General features: G+C 35.6%; 1 protein-coding gene across 1 annotated transcript; it reads right to left on the reverse strand.

Moving 5' to 3' along the window:
- Nucleotides 1–12,329: 12,329 nt before the first annotated feature.
- Nucleotides 12,330–16,802, reverse strand: LOC129575970 (septin-2). Its single transcript, XM_055460246.1, has 6 exons — nucleotides 16,382–16,802; nucleotides 14,534–14,651; nucleotides 13,813–14,454; nucleotides 13,523–13,686; nucleotides 13,305–13,442; nucleotides 12,330–13,192 (listed from the first exon to the last, which is right to left on the reverse strand). The coding sequence occupies exons 1-6, from the start codon at nucleotides 16,412–16,414 to the stop codon at nucleotides 13,025–13,027; spliced, it is 1,263 nt and encodes a 420-aa protein (XP_055316221.1). The 5' UTR covers nucleotides 16,415–16,802; the 3' UTR covers nucleotides 12,330–13,024.
- Between the last annotated feature and the right edge of the window lie 4,535 nt (nucleotides 16,803–21,337).

Here is a 21,337-nt window from a genome sequence, read left to right on the forward strand (position 1 = left end):
TTTAAAGTCCAAAGTCTAATACGATCGATACGCCAAAATAACCTTATGTTTTCTTTTTCTACCCACAAATTGGATATATGATAAATCATTAAATCAGAATTCTGAATGAAAATTGTATTCTAACATCAATGCCAAATTTTCTGGTTGTGATTTTTTTCCCTCTCATTTCGACAAATAAATCAAACAATAAACATTGAAAACAACTAAATGAACAATTTTTTTTTGATATGCTGCACACCACAGATGCACACGCAAAATTCCCTGAGTTCTGATACGATGCAAAGCAAAAATGCCGGTATTGAAATACAGCAAGCAGACACATATACGTACAAAAAGAGTAAACGACATAAAAGTTCTGACGGAAATATCAACGATCGGAAGCATCTTGATATGGGTAAATGGTACAATGTACTACATTGACCATCATGTTGGGGAGAGAGCGAGCGAGCAAGTGTTTGTGTATATGTTCCAACGTCCTATCATTTTTCTCATCATAAACTCTGCCTATCATTTCTATTAAATCTATATATGAGATTCAATTCCGTTCTCTTCAGCCTCTCTGTTGAACGTACTCTCTTCACATGCACATACACACCGTGAATGTCTCACACGCAGTGCTTGCTGATGCTCTTGAACATCGAGACCATTTCATTGCCTTCATCATCCATAGCTCTCGACACACACACACACACACACAAAAGAATTGATTTTTTTTTCTATTGTTGCTGTTGTTGTTGGTGCTGCTGCTTCGGCTTCTGCTGGCACACGTTTCTCATATCTCGAACAAAGTTTATTCATTTGAAATTGTTATGCTTTTAACTAGCTCTGCGTGTATGTGGATATTTATATGTGAGTTGGTCATTTGTAATCCATTTTTTGCTGCGTGCGTTTGCACGCTTTTGTTTGCACATTAAAAAAAAAACTTTTTCTATAAAGTTATCACTTTGTGTCGTTTTCAGTTTCAACCACTTTCATCATTGATCGTTTATCGTCTCTATAAATGAATTGTCACATATCTCAGCTGGAATCGAGCAAGCACATATAAACTGTTCAGTCGGCTCTGGTTCTCTATTTTCTGACTCCTCTCGCTCTTTTTACGGTTCCAAATCCCTTTCTCTGGCTCTCCCTTCTGCTTTTGCACTGCCCCATTCCCTCCCTCTCCTTTGTGCTGAGCAGAGAGAGTATTTTCAATATTTTATTGTTAAACTTTAATGGTGCAGATGGAATGGTGGCGGAAAGAGCAGCCATTGTGGTTATCTTGTCATCTTTGATTAAAATTTTTACACGCATTAAAATGGATTTTCTGCATTTCATTCGATTCCATCATGCTGCCACCGCTCACCATCAACGATGCAATGTCGAAAAGAAGAATTAACCACTGCAATGGGAATTCAAATCACATGGATTAACTTAACAGTTTGCAATAAATGATTTATCGAACATTTGCTTGATTGGTTGATTTATGCATACTGTTATCGATCGGATATCAAACGCCAACATAGTGGATAAGAAAGTGATTTTCAATCGTTTCGAGAGCTTTTTAAGTAAATGCTATTTACTCCATTTTAATATATTCACACACTGATTTATTGGTCAATGGATTATGGCATTTCGAATAAAATAATGTTCTATGAAATTTAAATATATCGTTTACACGGAGGATCATCTCTGAAATAATTTAAAAGAAAACAGAAAGTCACTACTGAAGAAATTGAACTGCTCATTTATATTGTACGGGAGAATTCACTCATTTGCATCCTTCTTTGTATTAAAAAACTTGACTCAAAATTATTCGTTCCTTTTTTAGGAAGCTTCACTTTTTCTGAATTAGTAATGAATATACTCTTCACAATTCAGAGAAAAACAATCCATTACTTTTCCAATGGAGTCAATTCACTTAGCTTCGTCATTTCTGGTAAACCTGTTCCAAGACTATGTGATTTTGAGTTGAATAAAAAATTTTAAAATGAAAAAAAATATTCTAACTGTTTTGGAAGGTAATATTTGATGTTTCAAAATAATGAATAGAATTGCATATTGATACAGTACTACAGTTTGAAGACTTCTTAGAGTATAACAACCGTCAACTGGCAACGCTTTTATGTTGACATTCAATGGAAAAGTTCGAACTAACTTCAAATGTACCTTGACTCTCAAGCTAATTTCTTCATATTTGAATGTAGAGACGAAAGCAAAAAAAAAGCATATTCTGCCGTTTGAACAATGATCGAAGAGAAGACGACAGTGTTAGCAGCAGAGCATTGAAGCGGCTGGCTATGTAGCGCTGCTGATGAACAGATCTGTTCAACAGCAGCTGTTGGTTGCGTGCATATTCACTGTGACTCGCGATCGTTCACTTAACGATTCTCACACAGTGTTTGTCTCTTGCATTCACACAGAAACAGAAAGAGATGCGCATAAAACACCCGATACACGAACGACAGCTATGTGTGTGCAGTGTGTGCGCGCGCGTCACTTACGATGTGCCTCGTGTGTTGTATATGCTTCTCTTTCTGTTTCCGTGTGAATGCAAGAGACAAACACTGTGAGAGAATCGTTGAATGAACGAACGCGCGTCACAGAGAATGTGCACGCAACCAATAGCTGCTGTTGAACAGATTTGTTCACCAGCAGCGCTACATAGCCAACCGCTTCAATGCTCGGGTTAGCAGTTAACATGAAATTTAAGTGTTCGGCAAACATTTTCATGCCGAATGATGTGAATGAATTGAACATTTACCGTGGCAGAATGCGTATTGTTTTAATGAGTATGTGAGCGTATGTGTGTGATGAATATTATCGAGCGCCATGCATTCCGTTTTATGCTGTGTGGAGGCATGGGAGAGATAAAAATATTAATTCCATTGAAAACACTTGTCGGAAAACCACCTGTCGGAATTGAATTTAAAATTTTAGCATTCGAAATCGAGCGGCAACAGATAACGATAGAATCATCAACCGAATGAGAGAAGTGAAGTACTACGATAGTGTACGCTTTTACGTTCGTTAACCGCGCACCATTCGTAAAATTTATACAGCGAATGGGGAATAACAAAACACATACACACATGCATACACCAGAAATATCACGACTCATGACAGACTTCTCTACGAATTGCATTTATTTACTTTGGTTTGGACAATTTCAACCGCATCCAATGTCACTTTTTATGCGCGACTTTGAATGCTATATTCTGTGTGATAAAAGCACAGTGGAAAAAAATGGATACTGAAAGGGAGAGAGAAAAGTGCAAAAAAATCACAATAGAGATCTCCACGAATGTCCCCACGTTTGTGTTGAGATTGAAATGTGCGAATGAGGCCGTTGGAGCTAGTTTTGACCGGGTATCAATTGAATTCATTCCAATAAATCGGATAAGAATTTAAATGCTTACACAATTCGAATGATTGTTACCGAATTATTCGGCTATACGGTTTGCAAATCGCAAATCGCGATCAAGCACTGTTAAGCTAGAACAAATTCGATCGGAACAACAAAGAGTGTGTTGCCAATTAATTTGCTGCCCATGAGCTGGTCACTTTTTGCTTAGTTTATAAAAAGTCATGAAATAATTGTATTACAAATATTTGTGATTCAGTTCCATTTGCAAAACATCTAAATAAAAAATGTAAATATTCGGCTTTGCGACAAATTTAATGTTACAGTCAGCAGCTCAAAGAATAATCCAAAAAGCTTGCGTACAGTAAACGTTTAGCGAGAAAAAAAAAACAAACGTATGTAATGTAATGTAGAAATGTGGCAAAAAAATGTTGAAACTGCCCTCTCCTAGATTTTAAACTCATTCTCTGTCACTCTTGATGGACTGGTGTTACGATTCAACGTAGAGTTGCACGTACACAATTTATGTACGTGTTTGAATCGAGGCATATAATTTCAGTATTTTTTTTTTTTGTAACTTAGTTGCTTGTATCGCCAGACTGAGAGTACGAAATCCGAGTGCCAGTTTTTCCAAAGAGTGAAGTTTGCTTTCTGACATCGATACATATGCATGGTGGAAATGAACTTTATGACCCCGTCCATGCTGAATTTTTTTTTTTTTTCAATGTACGCGGATATTTTCGAAACAAACATGCCGAACGAAACGAGGGAGATTTGGAAGACAGTGCAGAAAAAGAATGTGTACGAATGATAAAGTCATCGTCATGTGTTTCTTCAAACTGCCGTTTAAGATATACGGATAAACGGTAGCACATACGTTGAACTGACTTTGTTGGTCGTTAACCAATTCAACTTCGCATCCAAATACTATGCTCGATCGGATGTTGCTGGTATGCTCGAAACGTTTTCACAAACCACCATTACTATTTTATGTTTGGTGCAACGAAAAATATTTTCCCAATTCACGACCAAGAAAATAATCAAGCAAATTGATGACGGAGCGCTCGCGAAATTCTGTCCGAATGAAACACCGAAATAGCAAACAACGAGACAGGCGTTATTCATCAATCGAAGGACACACAGCGACGAACATGTATCGATCGAACGAACGAATGAACGAAAGGAGTAATGTTGAATATGCCAAATAACACCTTTCCCATTCGAAAATTGATTGACAATGATACAGTAATTGTCGTTTCTCGATGAATTTGGTATAACAGAAGCAAAAACATTGAAATTGTATATAAAATTAGCCATCAATTCAGTGGAAAATGGGAATGCCCATTAAAGTAAGGAAATGCCAAGTGTATTCATCAACTTTATCTGTGGACCGATGATTTTCGGTCATCGTTTGGTTCGTACAATTATCCCTGTCACGCTCAAAATTGTCATGCAAGAATGTTACACTTTAATTTTTTTTTACCAACTGCTTGCCTCATCATAACTTGTTGAATTGAAAATAAGTTAAAAAGCGTTGAACAAAAGCCAGAAAAAAACAACCCGCCAAACAAATAATAAATTCACGCAACGATGATCGGCGATGCATTGAAAACCAACCGGCTGTTAGATAGAATCGATGATGAAAAAAAACTTTTCGATTTGATTAAATTATGATTCATCCACATGCATTGCACAATGATCACACCACACCGCATGCCAGCACATCATCGTTATATGTCGAATGCCTTTCGGTTCACAACGACTTTGTTTACAATATTTGCTCGCTTTTTGTTTTTTTTTTTTTCTCTCGTTCAATTTTATTTTCCATCGTCATGACGAAAAATGGTCGTCGAAATTCGCATTCGATATGAATGTGAAATAGTCCATTTTTAAATGAAAATTATTTATTCATTTGATGGTTGAACAGAAAATCATAAATTTAAATACCCTTCGCTTGCACACATAACACATACCGTAACATGATGATCAAACAATGATGGAAGGAAGTACGGCACACAGTGAGACCGGAGTGAGCGGACGAACGACAAAGTGCCAGATAGACACACACACGCACACACAAATTCACATACAGGCAATATTCATTGGCAAGAGTGAGAGTAGGAAAAGGAAGAAAAATTATTTACGAGTGTCAATCTAACGCTATATGCCGGTGTTGTTTTTTATATTTTTGTTTCTTCTTCTTCTTTTTTTCTTTGCGCTTTCAGTTTTCATTCGCATATTTTATGTACGTTCAGCTTCTCGTCTCATCTTCGTTTTGAGCTTTCTATGCACGTAGTGCGAAAGCGAAGCCGCCCGACCGACATAACAGAGGAGATGTGTAGCACAAGCAACTTAAATAAACAGATAAGTGGAAAAGTATCAACAAAATAGCATACATATCTCTTCTCTCCGTCTCTTTCTTTGTCGATCGCTCTCATTCACCGATTCGGCATGGTTTCAATGGTTGCCGCGAGTGTTTTTATTTATTTTGAGTTTTTATTACAAAACAATTATCGTGTTTCTTTAACTATATACCTAATTGGTTTTTGTTGTGCATTTTTATGCCGAAGAAGTGTTGAATGCGGTTCGGTAAGACGGAGATGAGGGAAAAAAGTGGCTTCTTCTTCATGTTTTTCTAGCACCGCCAAGTGATTCGTTTTCATCTTATAAATAAAAATGAGAAAAGTAACGTTTTACATTTCGGTTGCTGAACTATTTAAAACGGTGCACCGGATAATCCTTTTCCAGTTGTTCAGGTTCGTTGTGTGCGAAGAGGAAAGAGATCAAGATACTGAGACAGAGAGAAAACTTGTGCGAGCTGCTGATTCACCTTGAATGCTATTGCGATTTGTTTGTGTATTTTACCAGCACAAAAACCACATCTGCAGACGATGTAAATAATAAACAACTTGCAAAAAGGATTTGGTATCAATTTCATGCCAAATGTCGAATGGGTTTTTGCATTTTGCGTTGCAACACAAATAGACACACCGCACATACCGGTTGGTTGGCTGGTATGTGTATGTGACCAAATGTGCGTTTTTATCAAGTACATACACTCTCGATTTTCTTCAACTTAATATTTCGATAGATGTGCAACTTCGTAAATTCGGGTAAATAGCTGTTGTGTCGTTATTTGTTTGCTTTTTTCGTCGTTTCTTCTTGGTTTGCTTCCTCACTTGCTGCCACTGCTGCCACTGCTGCCATTGCTGCTGCTGCTGCTGCTGCTGCTGTGTACGTATATTCAAAATTCAATAGAAATGTCCTTCATACATTTCAGCCAAATGCTTTTGAAATATAGATTTCTTCAATGGTTGCTTCTGTTGTTGTTTTTTATAGTTATTGCAGCAGGAAGAGGGGCGGTTGGTCAAAAACTTCTTTCGCATCATTTTTTTTTTCTTTCTGTGCGGCCACATTCGTTTGAACCAATTCAAGAAAAACGGAACAATATAAATAAATAAGAAGAACAGTATCGCGCGCGCTATATCGATACGAAAGTAGGAAGAAAACGTAAGGAAAAAGAACCACACTCTGATGGCAGTAGAAGAAAGCATTTTGAATTTTCGATAGTGAACACCAGCCAGCAGTGTAGAAAGTATGCGAGCAAGAGTATGCACAAAACAGAGAAACGACGAGTTCAGGGGATTACAAAGCAGTAAAATTTGGCATTGCATGTTTCGCTCATAAACACATTTACGAGCGCATTTCAGTGCGATGTGTGTGCCTGAATGTTGAATGTGCTGCCTGCTTGCTTGCTTACTTACTTGCTGACTGGCTCTTTCTCTCTCTCTCTTTCTGCCCACCGAAAATGTGCAAAACTCAACAAAAGTCAGCCGCCCAAAAAGCACAAAAATAATAGAAATATATAAAATTGCAAAAGAACAAATTAATAATGAAGCGCAACGGGATTTATGCGCTAGTAATGCTGTGCGGCGTTTCCCTTAGCCGACTCTCACATTTCTTTTTTCCATTTTTTTGCTGCTTTGTTTTGCTTCTTCTCTCATTTTGTTTCGTTTCGTTTTTCATTACAATTTTTTTCGCTACTAACTATTTTTTGTTTCGTTCGACTTACTTCGTGTGTAGAATTTTTCGGTGTATTTGTAGATGTATGGTTATCAAACTAAAGTATACGAGATATTCACAATACATTTTTGTAGAGAGCCAACGAAAGTGACGTGAATGAATACAATGACGCTGTTTATTTAAGTAGTTGCCAGTTTTTGCCAGCTATTCTCGGTATGTTTGTGTGGCTCGTTTAAAATAATTTTGCGTTTGTTTTTTTTTTTATTCCTTTCATAAATTTAAAACTCGATGCACATCAAACCATGTCGTTCTGTTGAATTTGAGATTTCACCATGGAAAAAATATTCCAAGCAAGTTGAGCTAGAATAAGGGAGAAATTTAAAGAACATTTCGAAAAATTTAATTGTAGTAGGTATCCTATTAAATGGTCCTTCTTTTTATTTTATTTTATAAATGCTCGTTCTCATCATTTGCATCGAAATGTTTTGTCAATATGCTTCGTCCAGAATTGCTGAAGATTTGATATATGTATTCATAGGTCGAATGATAATCATTCGACTCGAATGTGTTTTTGACCGACCAATTAGTCATTTCCTATTTCAAGTTTTTATGTAACAGATATCATTAAGGTGGTAGTTGCACTTTTTCTTCAGCTGCAAATCGAAATTTTCAATGAACATTTTTCACAATGCAAGGGGAAAAAAACACCACTGTTCATCTCTTTTCCAATTGAACGCTCAATTGTTGACAATCGAATTTGACCTTGTCAAATTCATTCATACGTAATAATGAAAAAGGTTTTGAATCTATGAACATTGATATTTTCGTGCAAATTTTCGTTTGAAATTTCATTGACATTCATTTTTGTTCATTAATTTTTCATTACAATGAGACGTTCATTAATTGTTTTCGCCCTTGTCATTGAATTTCCACTGTATTTTCATGATTTTCCCTCATTTTTTCTACTTCTGCTTCATTTTTTTTTGGTGTGTCAACTATTTTTTTTGTTGTTGCTGTTGTTTGTTTCCATTTAGACTTGTCTAAGCCACACATACATACACACACAAGCGCTACCATTTCAGGAGTCTGAAGTTTGGATAAATAAAATATATTGTGAGCATTGTTACTGCTACTGGCACATTATTTATTGCTGATTTATTTCGTATAATCATCATAATCAGCCCCAGCAGCTCATATGCACTTCGAAATGAATCGAGGCGAGTCTAGGCGATGCTATGCGAATGTGTTTCATCTCTTTCCCTCACACACACAAACACACACACACACACACACACTGGTGTGCACATTGCTTGATCCTGTGTGATTACAACGCAATAAATCGCAGCTATATTTACATATATGCTTATTAATAAAAGGCTGACATGCAACAATGCAACTCATTATCACTGACGGAGTTAGAACGGTGGCGACGACAACGACGACGACGATGGCGAGAATGCCAGAGCACAACACACGTACTACATCATATACAATTTTGCCCATCGTCGAACATTGGTCTGGTCGGGGTCTAGTCTGATACGATGCAACACAGAATAAAAAATAAAATACTACATCAACAAGCAACGACAAATCGTCATGATGAAAACAATAAACCAAATCGACGACTGAATGGAAAGATACAAACCGTCGTTTCTTCTCTTTATTTTTATTTTTTTTTTTTTTTTTGTTCCTTCTTTGCAATATTTTGTGTTCGTTTTTTCAGTGTGAGTGTGTATGTGCGCATTTTTTTCCAAATGTGTATGACTACGGCATTGCATCGCTTATTAAACTGATCTGAAAAGTCTACAAATATCCAACAAATAATTCGTAACGCTGAACAGGAATAAAAATGAAAATTCAGCAAAAAAATTTTTTTTGTGAATCGAATTGTGTACATCCGACAGAATCGCAAACGCACAAGTGAACACGGTTTATTGCATTCTGTGATCAAACACTTGAAAATAATGAAACTGATGGAAAATCTTCAATTTGTGCATTGTTTAGCAATGGAAGCAGCAACAACAAAAAAAACGGTTGATTTGCAGATTATTATGAATGAAAAAAGTTCCTCCGAAATTTGAATATTAAATTTTTATTACTTTTGCAAATGGTTTATTTTGAACATTACTTCGTCCTTCAAAGGATTTTTTTGTTACGATTTACATAGAAACTTTATGTAATGCTAGATATAAAGAACGCATAGACAAAAAATGAATAGACAATTTGGACAAAATACTGAATATTATAGACAGTATAATAGAGCTTTTAATACGATTGCGATTTGTTCATGGGAATCACTGATGTTTTATATTATTCAAAAGAAACTACGTATATTCATCGACTCGTATCAATACATATTGAAGATAACAAATGGTTTTTAACGCATAGATTAATCAAAAGTGAAGACAAGTCAATAAGATTTTCCACATATTACTATATTTTGTGTTTAATGAGAATCTGACAAGTAGGACAGAATTTCCACAAAATATAAACGAAATGATAGACCAATATCGAAAGCAAACTCTTTTCCAGAAGAGCTCTATTACTAGTTTCACTCGAACAAAATACAATGAATAATCTGCAAATAAAAACATTACATTCAGTCTCACTGATTTCAACGGTCTATCTTGCACTGGATTCTGTTATCTTGGTCGCCCAAAAGTGAAAAAAAAAACTCAAACGAAGGAAAACAAAGAAGCACGTGTAAATCAAAAAATTTTACATTAAAATTTATTGTAAACATTGTTTATGTTTTTGTTGTGGATTCGTGAACTGAGTGGATGCCATACGGTATGGATGGTTCAGTGTTCGCAATAATTTATCTTCATTTGACAGGACACTGCTACAAATTGAAGTACTCTCACATTAGAGTCACTACAACACTCTACGTGCCGCATGAAGTGGCCCAAATACGCGAGAAGAGAATGAAAACGTTGAAACTAAAATCAGAGCAGGGCAAATTGTACACAGATCGGGACATTTTATTGTCTATTTACTAGAAAGAGAAATAAAAAGTGGAAAAAATCGCAGCAAATCGAAAAATATTCCAAATGGTCGCGACAAAGATGCAAATCCTTAAACTTTATTCATAAGACCCAAGTGGCTAGAAAAAAAAAACAACCACAAGAATTATGTGTGGCAAGCGCACGTATATTGTATCCCTTAGCATGGAATCAGTACACACCCATACGCATTTTGTTGAATCCATGAAACATTTCTCTCCCCATTTCAACTCCGGTTTGTGGAAGAAAAAATGTAACTCTCGCTTTTAGTCTGAATGAAAACAATTTGATGTATGTTTTGTACAAACCGTGAACATTTTGACATATAAATAAGTTAAATTATTTGTTAGACGATCTGAGAGCAATTCCATCAGTTTTGCTCATTTATGTTTCAGAACGTCTAAATACGATTTTTTTTTTGCTTAGATGACAATTTCAACTTTTATTTTTGACTTATCAAACGTTAATAATAAAGCCTGATATTAACGGTCAATTTTTTTTTACCAAAAAATTTACTCATCATCGACTCCTATGGGATGTACTATAGTGCAAATGCATATGGATGGCTCCTCTTTATTTGAGCGCTCTACAAAAGTGAGATGGCTCATTTACTCCCAGCTAGCACGAATTAAGTGCAAAATTCAGCATTGCATGAGCTACCCTGCCATCGATACATTTTGACTCGTACGTACTCGCTCTATACAATTAACGTGGGGAAACCCTAATTTGCCAAGAATATTGCGAAAAAGGCAGTGAAAAACTAGAATATTGCCTTGGGAAATTTGCCCAATTAACATCATATAATGATGTGCTTCTTAAACATCAACATCAACAAAAGTAATTGAATTGAAACGGGACAGTTTCCAACTAAAATGTCAAACGTCACTGACCGATTTGATTCTTCAATATGAAAAAAAAATAATTATTTCATCGAATGCAACAAGTCTCAAAAAGTAGATTGCTTCTCCATATTCTTACCTTACAATTGATTAAATTGTTTCTTTGTGGCGAACTTTTTCCCAAGTTTTTGTTTTGATTTCGAGAATTAGTTGAATTCGGTGGTAGCAATTTGAATTTATTTAGTTTGGAAATTATGAATTCACTGGAAAGAATGAAGAAAGGTAGGCGGAAATCAACGAAATAATTCCTTTATTCATGGATTATGTAGTGTGAGGCTGCTGCTGCATAGCTTGTACCATTTTGTGCCGCATGTTGAATAGGAATACAGTAAATTTAATTTGCCTAATTGAATCTCTGTTTATTTTCGATTATTATGAATGAGACACTTCAGCAAAAGTTACCGGGGTCGATGCAAAATGTGAGAATAATGAAGAATAAGACACCTGTTTGATGACTCTAAATGTTGCACACCACTTACTAACGTTCAAACCTTCGCTTCATTTCATATTCCACCGCTCCGCTCCGCTCCACTCACTGTTTTCGATTTCGAAAACAACATTATGTCTGCGTATTCGTCTCCCGTATATAACACACCGAAATGTGTACGAGAAACAATGTGGAGGGGGCAACGAAAACTCGGACGAAATGTAAAAGCGGCACAAATGGAAGGCAACATGATTAATTACGGTCAAGTTGAAAATAAATTTTCCAAAATTTAATGCACTGTCGAATGAACGTTGTTCCACTACGCGCTTTCGATGAACTGAAATTATATGTACCGAACTCTACTTGGTCTTCTTTTAAACGACGACTCACCTTTTCTCCAAACGCAAACGACGCGTGACTTACATGTTTGCCCATCTATAGCGATGAAAACTTACCACTGCGATGAATTTTCGCTTTCATTTCAATGATGTGACTTAGTAAATGTCAAAAGTGTATTAATTCTGCTTCAAATTGACTAAAAACGCAAAGATTACTCCGTGCTCGATTTACTTAAAATTGTTCCGTGCAATTTGCCGTACTTTAAAGTTCTCCGAAATGATTAAAAACATCATTGGGTGTATGCTTGGCCAAAATCAATTTTTATTCGTTCCATTTGAGAGATTTTAACACAAATCGAATTTACAAAGTGGTTTTTCTTATACAATTGTCAGTAAAAATCAAGTAAAAATTCAAATGAAACATGTTAATTCTTGTTGCAATGATAAAAAATATATTTATATATAGTTTGATAAAATTGAATTATTTGTATTGTTTCCATTTGTATGTCTATTCGTTTACTTTTATTAATATTTTCAAGCGAATTTCCATCATCAAAAATTGACTCTGTTCTAAGCGGGTTTTAAATCGTAAAAAATCGTTCTTTATTTTTGGACAATGGACATAGAACTAGCTCTTGCTTTTGTGGTGTGGTTGTTATGTTAATGTCGAATTAAAACCGAATGATAAATGAAAACAAAGAAAAAAAAACACAAAAATGTTCGAATCTTTGCAGGGGTTATTTTATAAATATCATAACTTTTAAATATATAATTTTTGTTGTTGTTTTGTTTTGCTTAAATTATATGAATTTGTTGGCGTCAGTGATTGCGTACATGGTGTGTGCAATATCAAAGGAATAAATGTGACATGTCGTCATTGCTGCAACTATTGTTAGTATTTTTGTGAATTTTTGTTTTTCTAATCGATGTAGTTAGTTTCGATTGATTAGATCTAGGATGATGTCAATGTTACGATGTCACAATATGGAAGTGGCTTATTTTTTGTTCTTCTTGCCGAGCGTCAGTGTGTGATGGGATGTAGCCATTTGGGTTTTGCGGCGATTGAATTCCATAAATTCCTCTTCCAACTTTTTACGCGCCTCTTCGAGCTTTCTCTTCTCGTCGGCATGGTCCTTCTTCAATTTATCGAATTTGGCATGCAACTGAAATATTAAGTACACACACACACACACACACACCAAGAAAAATAACAATGAGAATGACAAACTTGATTTGAACTCGAAAAAAATAAATAAATTGTAATCATGTTCATACATCTTTTTCGCTCTCTTTCAATTCGGCCTCTTTCTCCTTTACACGAAGAACAAACATTTGCCGCATCTCATCCTCTTTACTCTGCAATTCAGCCAAATGGTTCGAACGTTTTGCTTCGAATGTTTGCTGAAATGATACCTGCAAAAATACGCACAGTTAATTATACCTAAATCCAAGACACAATTGACCAAAGCGGCAGAAAAAAGAATCGCACTCACTGGCTTGTTATCGCTGTCAACATCAGTGAATCCCATTTGTTCCAGGCGCTTTTGACGATACAATTCATAGTGTCTGGTGTGAGTCTTCTCGCGCATATCTTCCATGTTTGTGCGAATGAGCATTTCGCGAAGCTTAACGAAATCGCAATGGTTCTCATTTTCAACTGGATTGATGAATAAAAAAAATGAAAGAGAATTTTCGTGTGTGAGAATCGTATGGATTGTGCACAAGAGAGGCGTACACGTACAACGGTGACCGTATGTACGCATGCTATTGTTGATTAACCTACCTTGCACGGTACCCCATGGGTATTGGCGCGCACGAACCGTTTTATTGCCCATGCGGACGAAATCAGTGCTGCCGACAACGGCGAATGGAACATGGCTGTTCATCGATGTGTTGACCTCGGAAACGGATTCATCGTTCGTTGGAAATTGATAAATATGAACGCCATTCGATGATAGTTCCTGAATAATTTTCGATTTGAATCGTTGCAGTTCGGTCTTTGAAATGGTGTCAGCCTTTGCAATGATTGGGATGATATTGACTTTGGTATCGAGTTTTTTCATGCACACCAAATCAAGTGATTTGAGCCCATGACCAGTTGGACAAATAAAATACAAGCACACATGAATTCGGCTGTCATGGCATGTGGATAGAGCGCGTTTGATTTTCAATTCTTCTTGCAAATATGATTCGAATTGGGCATCAATGTAGTCGACGACGGCTTTGAACGAATCGTCTTTATTGATTTGATCGCCGTAGCCAACGGTATCGCAAATGGTTAACTTCAATCGTACACTGCTCTCTTGCAGCTCGTATGTGTGCGACTTGAGCTTAACATTTGGTAAAGTATGAGGACTTGGTGTTGATTCGAAACTCGTATTGAATAATGTATCCATCAATGTCGATTTTCCTAAACCAGTTTCCCCTAGAAGATAAATATAAACATTGTCTTTTGTAAAAAAAACCAACTGCCGCATTGTTTGCCATCTTTGTAATTTCCTTACCAATGCACATGATATTGAACACAAATCCATTTTGAACGCTTTTGTTCACCAATTGATCCGGCAAACTATCGAAACCCACATGACCAGCTAATTTCAATGTTCTGAGTGTCAAATCAGGCTACAAATTTGAAAAAAATTAAAAAAACAAAAACAAAAAAGAAATTGTTGGATTAGAAAAACTGAAAATCGAAATCAAAATGTTAAGTGAGTGTGAATGCATGAAACTAGTTCTAGATTCCATTTGTTGCCTTCTTCTTTTTCAGTAGAAGCATTTCGTTAATTTAACTAATTCAAACAATGTCGCGCGTTTAGAAAGCAGTGCTTTCATTGTTATTCAAAAAGTGCTTCTGCTGCTTGTGATCAATGGTACGTGGAAAAACGATATGTGCAAAGCAAACATTTTCTCCTGACCGTTCTCTGTTATTTTCTTATTTATTTTGTTCTACTTTGTACATTCGCTGGTTGTGCCCATGAATATCAATTAAAATCGGCATAATTCAATTAATATTTACTCAAATTACGATGGCAAATAAAGTAATCAAGCAGAAACAAAGAGAAACATACAGCAATTGACTGTCATAGTTTGAAGCACACACTTGAATCATTTGAGACGTTGGTTTGACGAATTGCATTCAATTACCTCGGTATGTAATGATCATAGTCAACCAATTTCGTAGACATAAAGAGAATCTCGACTTTTCTTTTTTCCATTTTGCTTTTAAAGCAATTTTAGAACGTCATCGCGTGTATGTGTAGCAACAAGTAATGACAGACTTGCAAAGTCTCTTTTTGTTTCAATTTTGTTTCTTTTATAAATATTTGGCAATCATTAAAAAATTTACCCTTGTCAGCGCAATACAATTCAATAGAATAAACTGGACTGAATGAAAACAGAGTTAGTTGTATTGATTTACAAAGAGATATGCCGGCAGACGCTTTCTTTTTTTCAAAATACATTTTGTGCATTGGCTATTGAACGATTTCTCTCCGCCCGAAACGACAAATTGAAGCGAAAACATTTATTTAGAACCATAATTAGTTCCGTTGGACATGGACAACACTTTTCTCAATTACATTTTACTTGTATTCTTCTTCCGACGAATGCGCTGATACAATCATAACATAAATATGGATACTTGGAATGCAAACACTACAAACATGCACGCATGTAAGAAGCAAAATGCGTGAATACGTGACATTGAAATTGTTTGTGTGACTTATTGTTTTCATGTTGTGTTTTTTTTTTCTCTTCATTCGTTTCTTTTCAATGTAGCAAATCTGCGTCTGTTCTGTCGACGGAATGTTACGAGAAAAAAAAAACATTTTTAGACAAATTTCAAACGAGTGTCGTTGAATAAGTCGAACTGTTCTGGATTTGATACATATGTTAGTAAATAAATGGCTATTCAAAGCAATCGGAAGCGTAGTGCATTGTCAACAACGAGTAAACAACGCCCTAATCATAATGCATTGAGAAACAGATGAGCTAATGAAATGAGCTCTGCCAAGCTCTACAATGTAGGAACTTGTTTCTGTGCTCGATTTTGTCTTACATTTCAATATGGGCTTCGGCAAATATCCAAAGTACATAGTTCCAAATGAGCTATTCGCAATTAACTGAAACATTACCCAAAATATGCATTGTATAAAGAGAAGGATAAAGAATTTGAATATCTAATAGTCTAGAGCATAATTTTTATGTGCTCAGTGCAAACCAACTCTCTGAATGAATCAACTAATCGTGGCTGTTTATCGAAATACGAAATATTTCTTTGAACAGAAAAAATATTCTAGATAAAAGCTGATTTCTTTGATATACAACTGAACAGAAAAAATTATGATACATACTTTTGGCATTTGTTCAACATCAACGGCCGCCATGATTCTGAGTATATTTTTCCTTCTTTAAATGTATGCGAGCAATAGAACAAAATCAATGCAAACAACACTGAAATTTCCAAAGAATCACCACTATTTTTCTGACAGAAAGCAAATAAAACCAACACACAAAATGTTCGTTTTTGTTATTTCAGAGACTGAAAAAAATTCACTGAACTGATTAGGCTTTTGTTTTGCACTATTCGTTGAGTCGTTTTTTTTTTCTCTTCTGTTTCGTTCAAAATTGATTGTTTGTTAATTTAGCGTTTACATCAAAACTTCACCAGCAAAAAGTCAAAACTTGAATAAAAGCAATTGTGTGTTGCTGCTGTCGGTTTTGTTGGCGCGCCTGTGCGTACGCTCTGTGTGTTATACTCTTACTCATTCCAGTGGTGTGCGGTCCAGTTGTAGTCGTTGCCGTGTATCTGTGTATGTGTTTGTGTATAGCAATATGGTTTTGCCAACGTAGATGTGTGCATGTGTGCCGAGTGAGGTCTCTTTTCATATAGGAACATTTGGTACGGTTGTCATTTGTATTGTAACGAAAGAAACACATGTGTGTGTATGTGCGTTTTATGATAGCGGTGGTATGAGACAGACGAGAAACAATGTTTAAACGAGAAATCGTTTAAATTCTTTTTTTGGTTAAAAATAGTTAATGCAACACGCATGCAATGTATGGTAGTTGGCGTGTATTTTAGAAACAGATCCACACTTGATTAATCATTTTCGATTTCTCTCTGCACTAACGAAAAAGAAAAAGAAAAAGTAAATTGGATATTCGTGGCAATTTGAAAAACTGCGGTCTGGGGTTACACGATGCGATTTCTGCTTACGAACGGCCAATTATGTCACTTTTTGTTTGCCTATGGTCATTCTTTCGGCATTCGAACCATATGATTTTTCCCTTTCGTTCTCGCTTGAATGACGAAATTTTTTGCCGTTGAAATTGCAAATAATTTTTTTGAAACATTTTTGCTGCAGAGCATATATTTTTTCATCTTTCTTTGCGTCATTGGAGAAAAATTAAAACCATCAAAGCGAAAATGGTTAATTTTCCAATGAACGTATATTAATTGAAGACTTCAATTGACTGCATGTACTTCAATGACATTGTTAAAATCATAATCATAATCAAATAGTTTTCAACATTTGATGATCGTGTGCGCGCACGCAAGCGAGAGTAAATTTTAATTGTCAACATAGAAAATTGTATGGGGCAAAAAGTTGAAACTTTGTTAAAACTTGTCAATGGGTCGTCAAATGCGCCTTTTGTTCAGTCGATTTCAAATTCAGTTACAATTTACTTTGCCGCCTATTGTTCTCTCTCCCTCTCTTGCTCTCATTTTCTATTCACAATCACTTTTGGCATTGCTAATTCATGATTTGATTTCGATGTTGTGTACACAACACACTCCGTTTGTTTGTTTCCAAAAGAACCAGGTTTTGCGGTTGATAGAGAGATTCTACATATAGACTGTCTTATGTCGCGGCGTGCACTGAATACATGATGTATAGAATTTACGTACTATTTTGTTTATCATTCACTTGTCAAAATGAAAAGAATGAATGAATAAACTTTCAAAACATGTCAATTGACGACGGAAACAATGTGAATAGAAAGTTGATGTCGTCGTAGACGTTGTACACCAAAAATTCTATTTCGAAATAACGAATTTGATTATTATGCGGGCTGTCTTTTGTGTACAATTTTCGCAATATTGTTTTTATAATTTTTCTCAGTCGATTGATAAAGAGTTTATTTTCGATTAATCTAAATAAATGATTTAGTCCTTTATTACCAGACAAATCCACCACTCCGTTTGTAGTTTCACACTTTGGTTGATGTGTGGATATCTAGTGTTCTTCGGAGTGAAAATTTATTTGATTCCGATTCGGTAGTAATGGGCTGGTTTAATTGAAAAAGTGTGGGACAGTGGTGTTTACATCACAAGCACACACAACAACCGGTCATCGCAACCAATTGAATGGCAAATAAGAATAAGAAGAGAGAGAGAGAGACAGGAATCATCAGATCGGTTACATTTTTTTCTGCTTCGATGCCATTTTCATAGATCCAATCTATGGGGTGACTATCGCAAATCACATCAATATTTAATGTGAACGCATGTATGTTCACGCATTGACTCTGCCTAATGTAGTTCAAATTTCTCTCGGTATGGTGTTTGCACACAAAGTTTCGTTGCTCCCACAGTGAATACTTTGACTGATGATTTTCAACCGTTGTTCCGAAAGAGAAAACAAAAACTAGCCGAAAATGAAATCTATGGATAAAAGATATAGCCCCCTAGAGTTGACAACGGCTATACAAATAAATAAAAGCACATACGCACACAAAAAGTACCAGAACATTTTTCGATTTCAATTCTCTATCTCTCGTTTCTTCGTCCAAAATCGTTGTAATCTTTTTACTGCATTAACTGCTTTCTCACCGGCACATAATGTTGTAATATCATGACACACAAACCATTACTGGGGCGGATATATGTTTGCTTATTCTATTCTTGTTTTTCCATTGGAAATTGGTCTCGGTTTTTATTGCACGGATCTATACCATCTTCTTGGCCAACGGAATATCTTGTCTTTTTTTTTATTGTATATCGAATGATGCTTCAACATGCGAGTTAGCGATCCACTGACCGACCACATTACGTAAATGTCAACATAGAATTCTATTTTTTTTTCACATTCTATGTGGTAAACGATAAAAAAATACGAGCGTCGTTGCACAAAATAATTCCTGCAATTTATTTTTTTTGCATCTTGGGTTTCCTCCCCAATAGAAATACTATTTCTCTTTTGTATTATGATATCACCGTTCAAATTTGTTATTTCAATTATTGGGTTGAACAAAAATTCATTTGAATTTTTGTTTTTAAATCTTAGCATATGTATGTATGTATGCTATCTTACTCATCCGTTTATTTTGTTCAATAGCAAACCCTTCTAGTTCAAACAATTCTGTCATATTAATTTTTTATCTATCTCAATTGTGTAAAAAAGGAAAAATTGCAAAATTATGAACTCAAAAATGATAAATTTGTTATTTGAAACGGTTTCTTTCATTTAAAATTTAGTCGTTAAAATTAAATGAATGAATAAGCGTGATATGATTTCCATCGACTAAATTCAAAATGGAAAGACATGTGCAAAATGGAATTATTGCGTTAAAATGGTTGCTTTTGAAACTGAATTTGAAGCAGCATTTTTCGTTGAACAATAAATAAAAACACTCCGACGCTCTTAATAGAGTGCGGAATCGCATCACATATTTCTGCAAAATTGCGGAAGCAAGTAAACGATTTTCATTAAATTTCTAGTCGGTTCCTCGCTAAAATTCATTCTGTAGCAATATGAGTGCTTCCGATATTGTAAGAGTTAAAGTGTGTTTTTTGAGACCAAGAAAATGATGGCAAACTGATTTGTCGAAGGGACAAGGCAGTCGTTATTCAAAGGCGGAGAGAAGTGCTGGTATAAATGAAACCAAACCAAAGAATAATGACAAACGATTTCGTACCAATTTTCCCCCCAAAAAAATCACTTTGCACATCACACAATCAGTGTGTTTTAGCATTTTGTCAAAGTTGTACTTTCAACAAATCGAATAAATCAAATCTCAATTTAATCGATGTCGATTTTTCAAGTACCTGCTGCATTCAACTGATTACAATTCACTGTCTCGGTGTGTCTTTTTTCTGGTCTGTCTGTTGATCACGTTTGAATCTTTTGTTTCATTTCCATTTGCGAATTTGTTCGATTCACCATTTCGAAGTGCCATCTAATACTCTTTTTCCGTTCAGTCTCACTTGTGGGTAATTTATTTACACGAGCCATAGCACATACACCATGGCTGTTTATGTATCTATATAGACAATGAATGCTATTGTGAGCGTCGCATTCAATACACAAATCATAATTTAGCACATTTTCACCCATAAATAAATATGACGAGAAGAAAGATACAAGAAGTAAGTAAGCGAGCACGCTAGTCTAGATCAGTTAATGTAGATCATCATCGATGAGTCTTGGTTGGCATATTATATGTGCACCATGCGTCGCATTTATCCAAGAATAACACCGTTTAAAATTTGTGTCATCAATCATTATAAATAAATGGTTTAATATGCAATGGGAAAACAAAGACGTGGCATTTTCGCCATTTACACACTTTTCGTTAGAGTGGTGTGTTTCGCTACGTTTTCCTTCTTGTGGCTTAAGATTTGGACTTGAAATCGACAGTTTCTTGCTCGGAAAGATGTACAAGCCAGAAAAAATTCCATTTATTAATATGAATGTGGTGAGAGAATCATAGAAAAAAAAAACGTCAGCGAAAAAAAATAACTGGATAACAGTTGAAAAAAAGATGTGTTCCATAAAGTTGTGTCTCTTTTATTCCACACTAAGTACGTATCGGCATGATGGTGTCGAACATCAATAGAGTGAAGCGAGCCGGTGCACGGATTTGAGAGATATAAGATATGCAACACTCGACATATTACGCTGTAATCTGTCGTTGTGTAAATATTTATAATTCTAATGCGCGCGGTCTTGGGTGTTTGTCGTACGCGTTCATCATCTCCTTTTCGCTCGCTTGTTCATCATTTTTCGTGGCGCTAAGGGAAGAGCATGGCACAGTGACGGGTGGTTTATATTCCTTTTGTTTGCATATATTGCCCTCTTTTTAGTCGGCTAATGTTCTTTGCGAGTTTGGTTCCCATGTGTGATGTTTATCTAAATTTAAATGTGCCGAGGCGAACACATTCGATTCCGAGTGAACGGGAGAAATTCAAACCGAAAAGTGTTTGCAATCTAAGTCAAGTATCGTCCTTAATAGTAAGAGTCTTTTATTTAATTAAAATGCATGGATGATGACGCAGCACACACGCACACACAATTTGTATATAA

This window comes from Sitodiplosis mosellana, unplaced genomic scaffold (genome assembly GCF_009176505.1).
Source record: "Sitodiplosis mosellana isolate CC-2019 unplaced genomic scaffold, AAFC_SMos_1.0 Smas_scaffold_6170, whole genome shotgun sequence".
NCBI classification, from domain to species: domain Eukaryota; kingdom Metazoa; phylum Arthropoda; class Insecta; order Diptera; family Cecidomyiidae; genus Sitodiplosis; species Sitodiplosis mosellana.

Excerpts from the sequence above, each read along its gene's own strand:
- LOC129575970 (XM_055460246.1), bottom strand. The coding sequence starts at position 16,414 with ATGGCGGCCGTTGATGTTGAACAAATGCCAAAA. Across the intron at positions 14,652-16,381 it reads ATGTTGAACAAATGCCAAAA|CCTGATTTGACACTCAGAAC; the intron begins GTATGTATCATA and ends TCAAATTTGTAG. Across the intron at positions 13,687-13,812 it reads CCCATGGGGTACCGTGCAAG|TTGAAAATGAGAACCATTGC; the intron begins GTAGGTTAATCA and ends TCATCAATCCAG.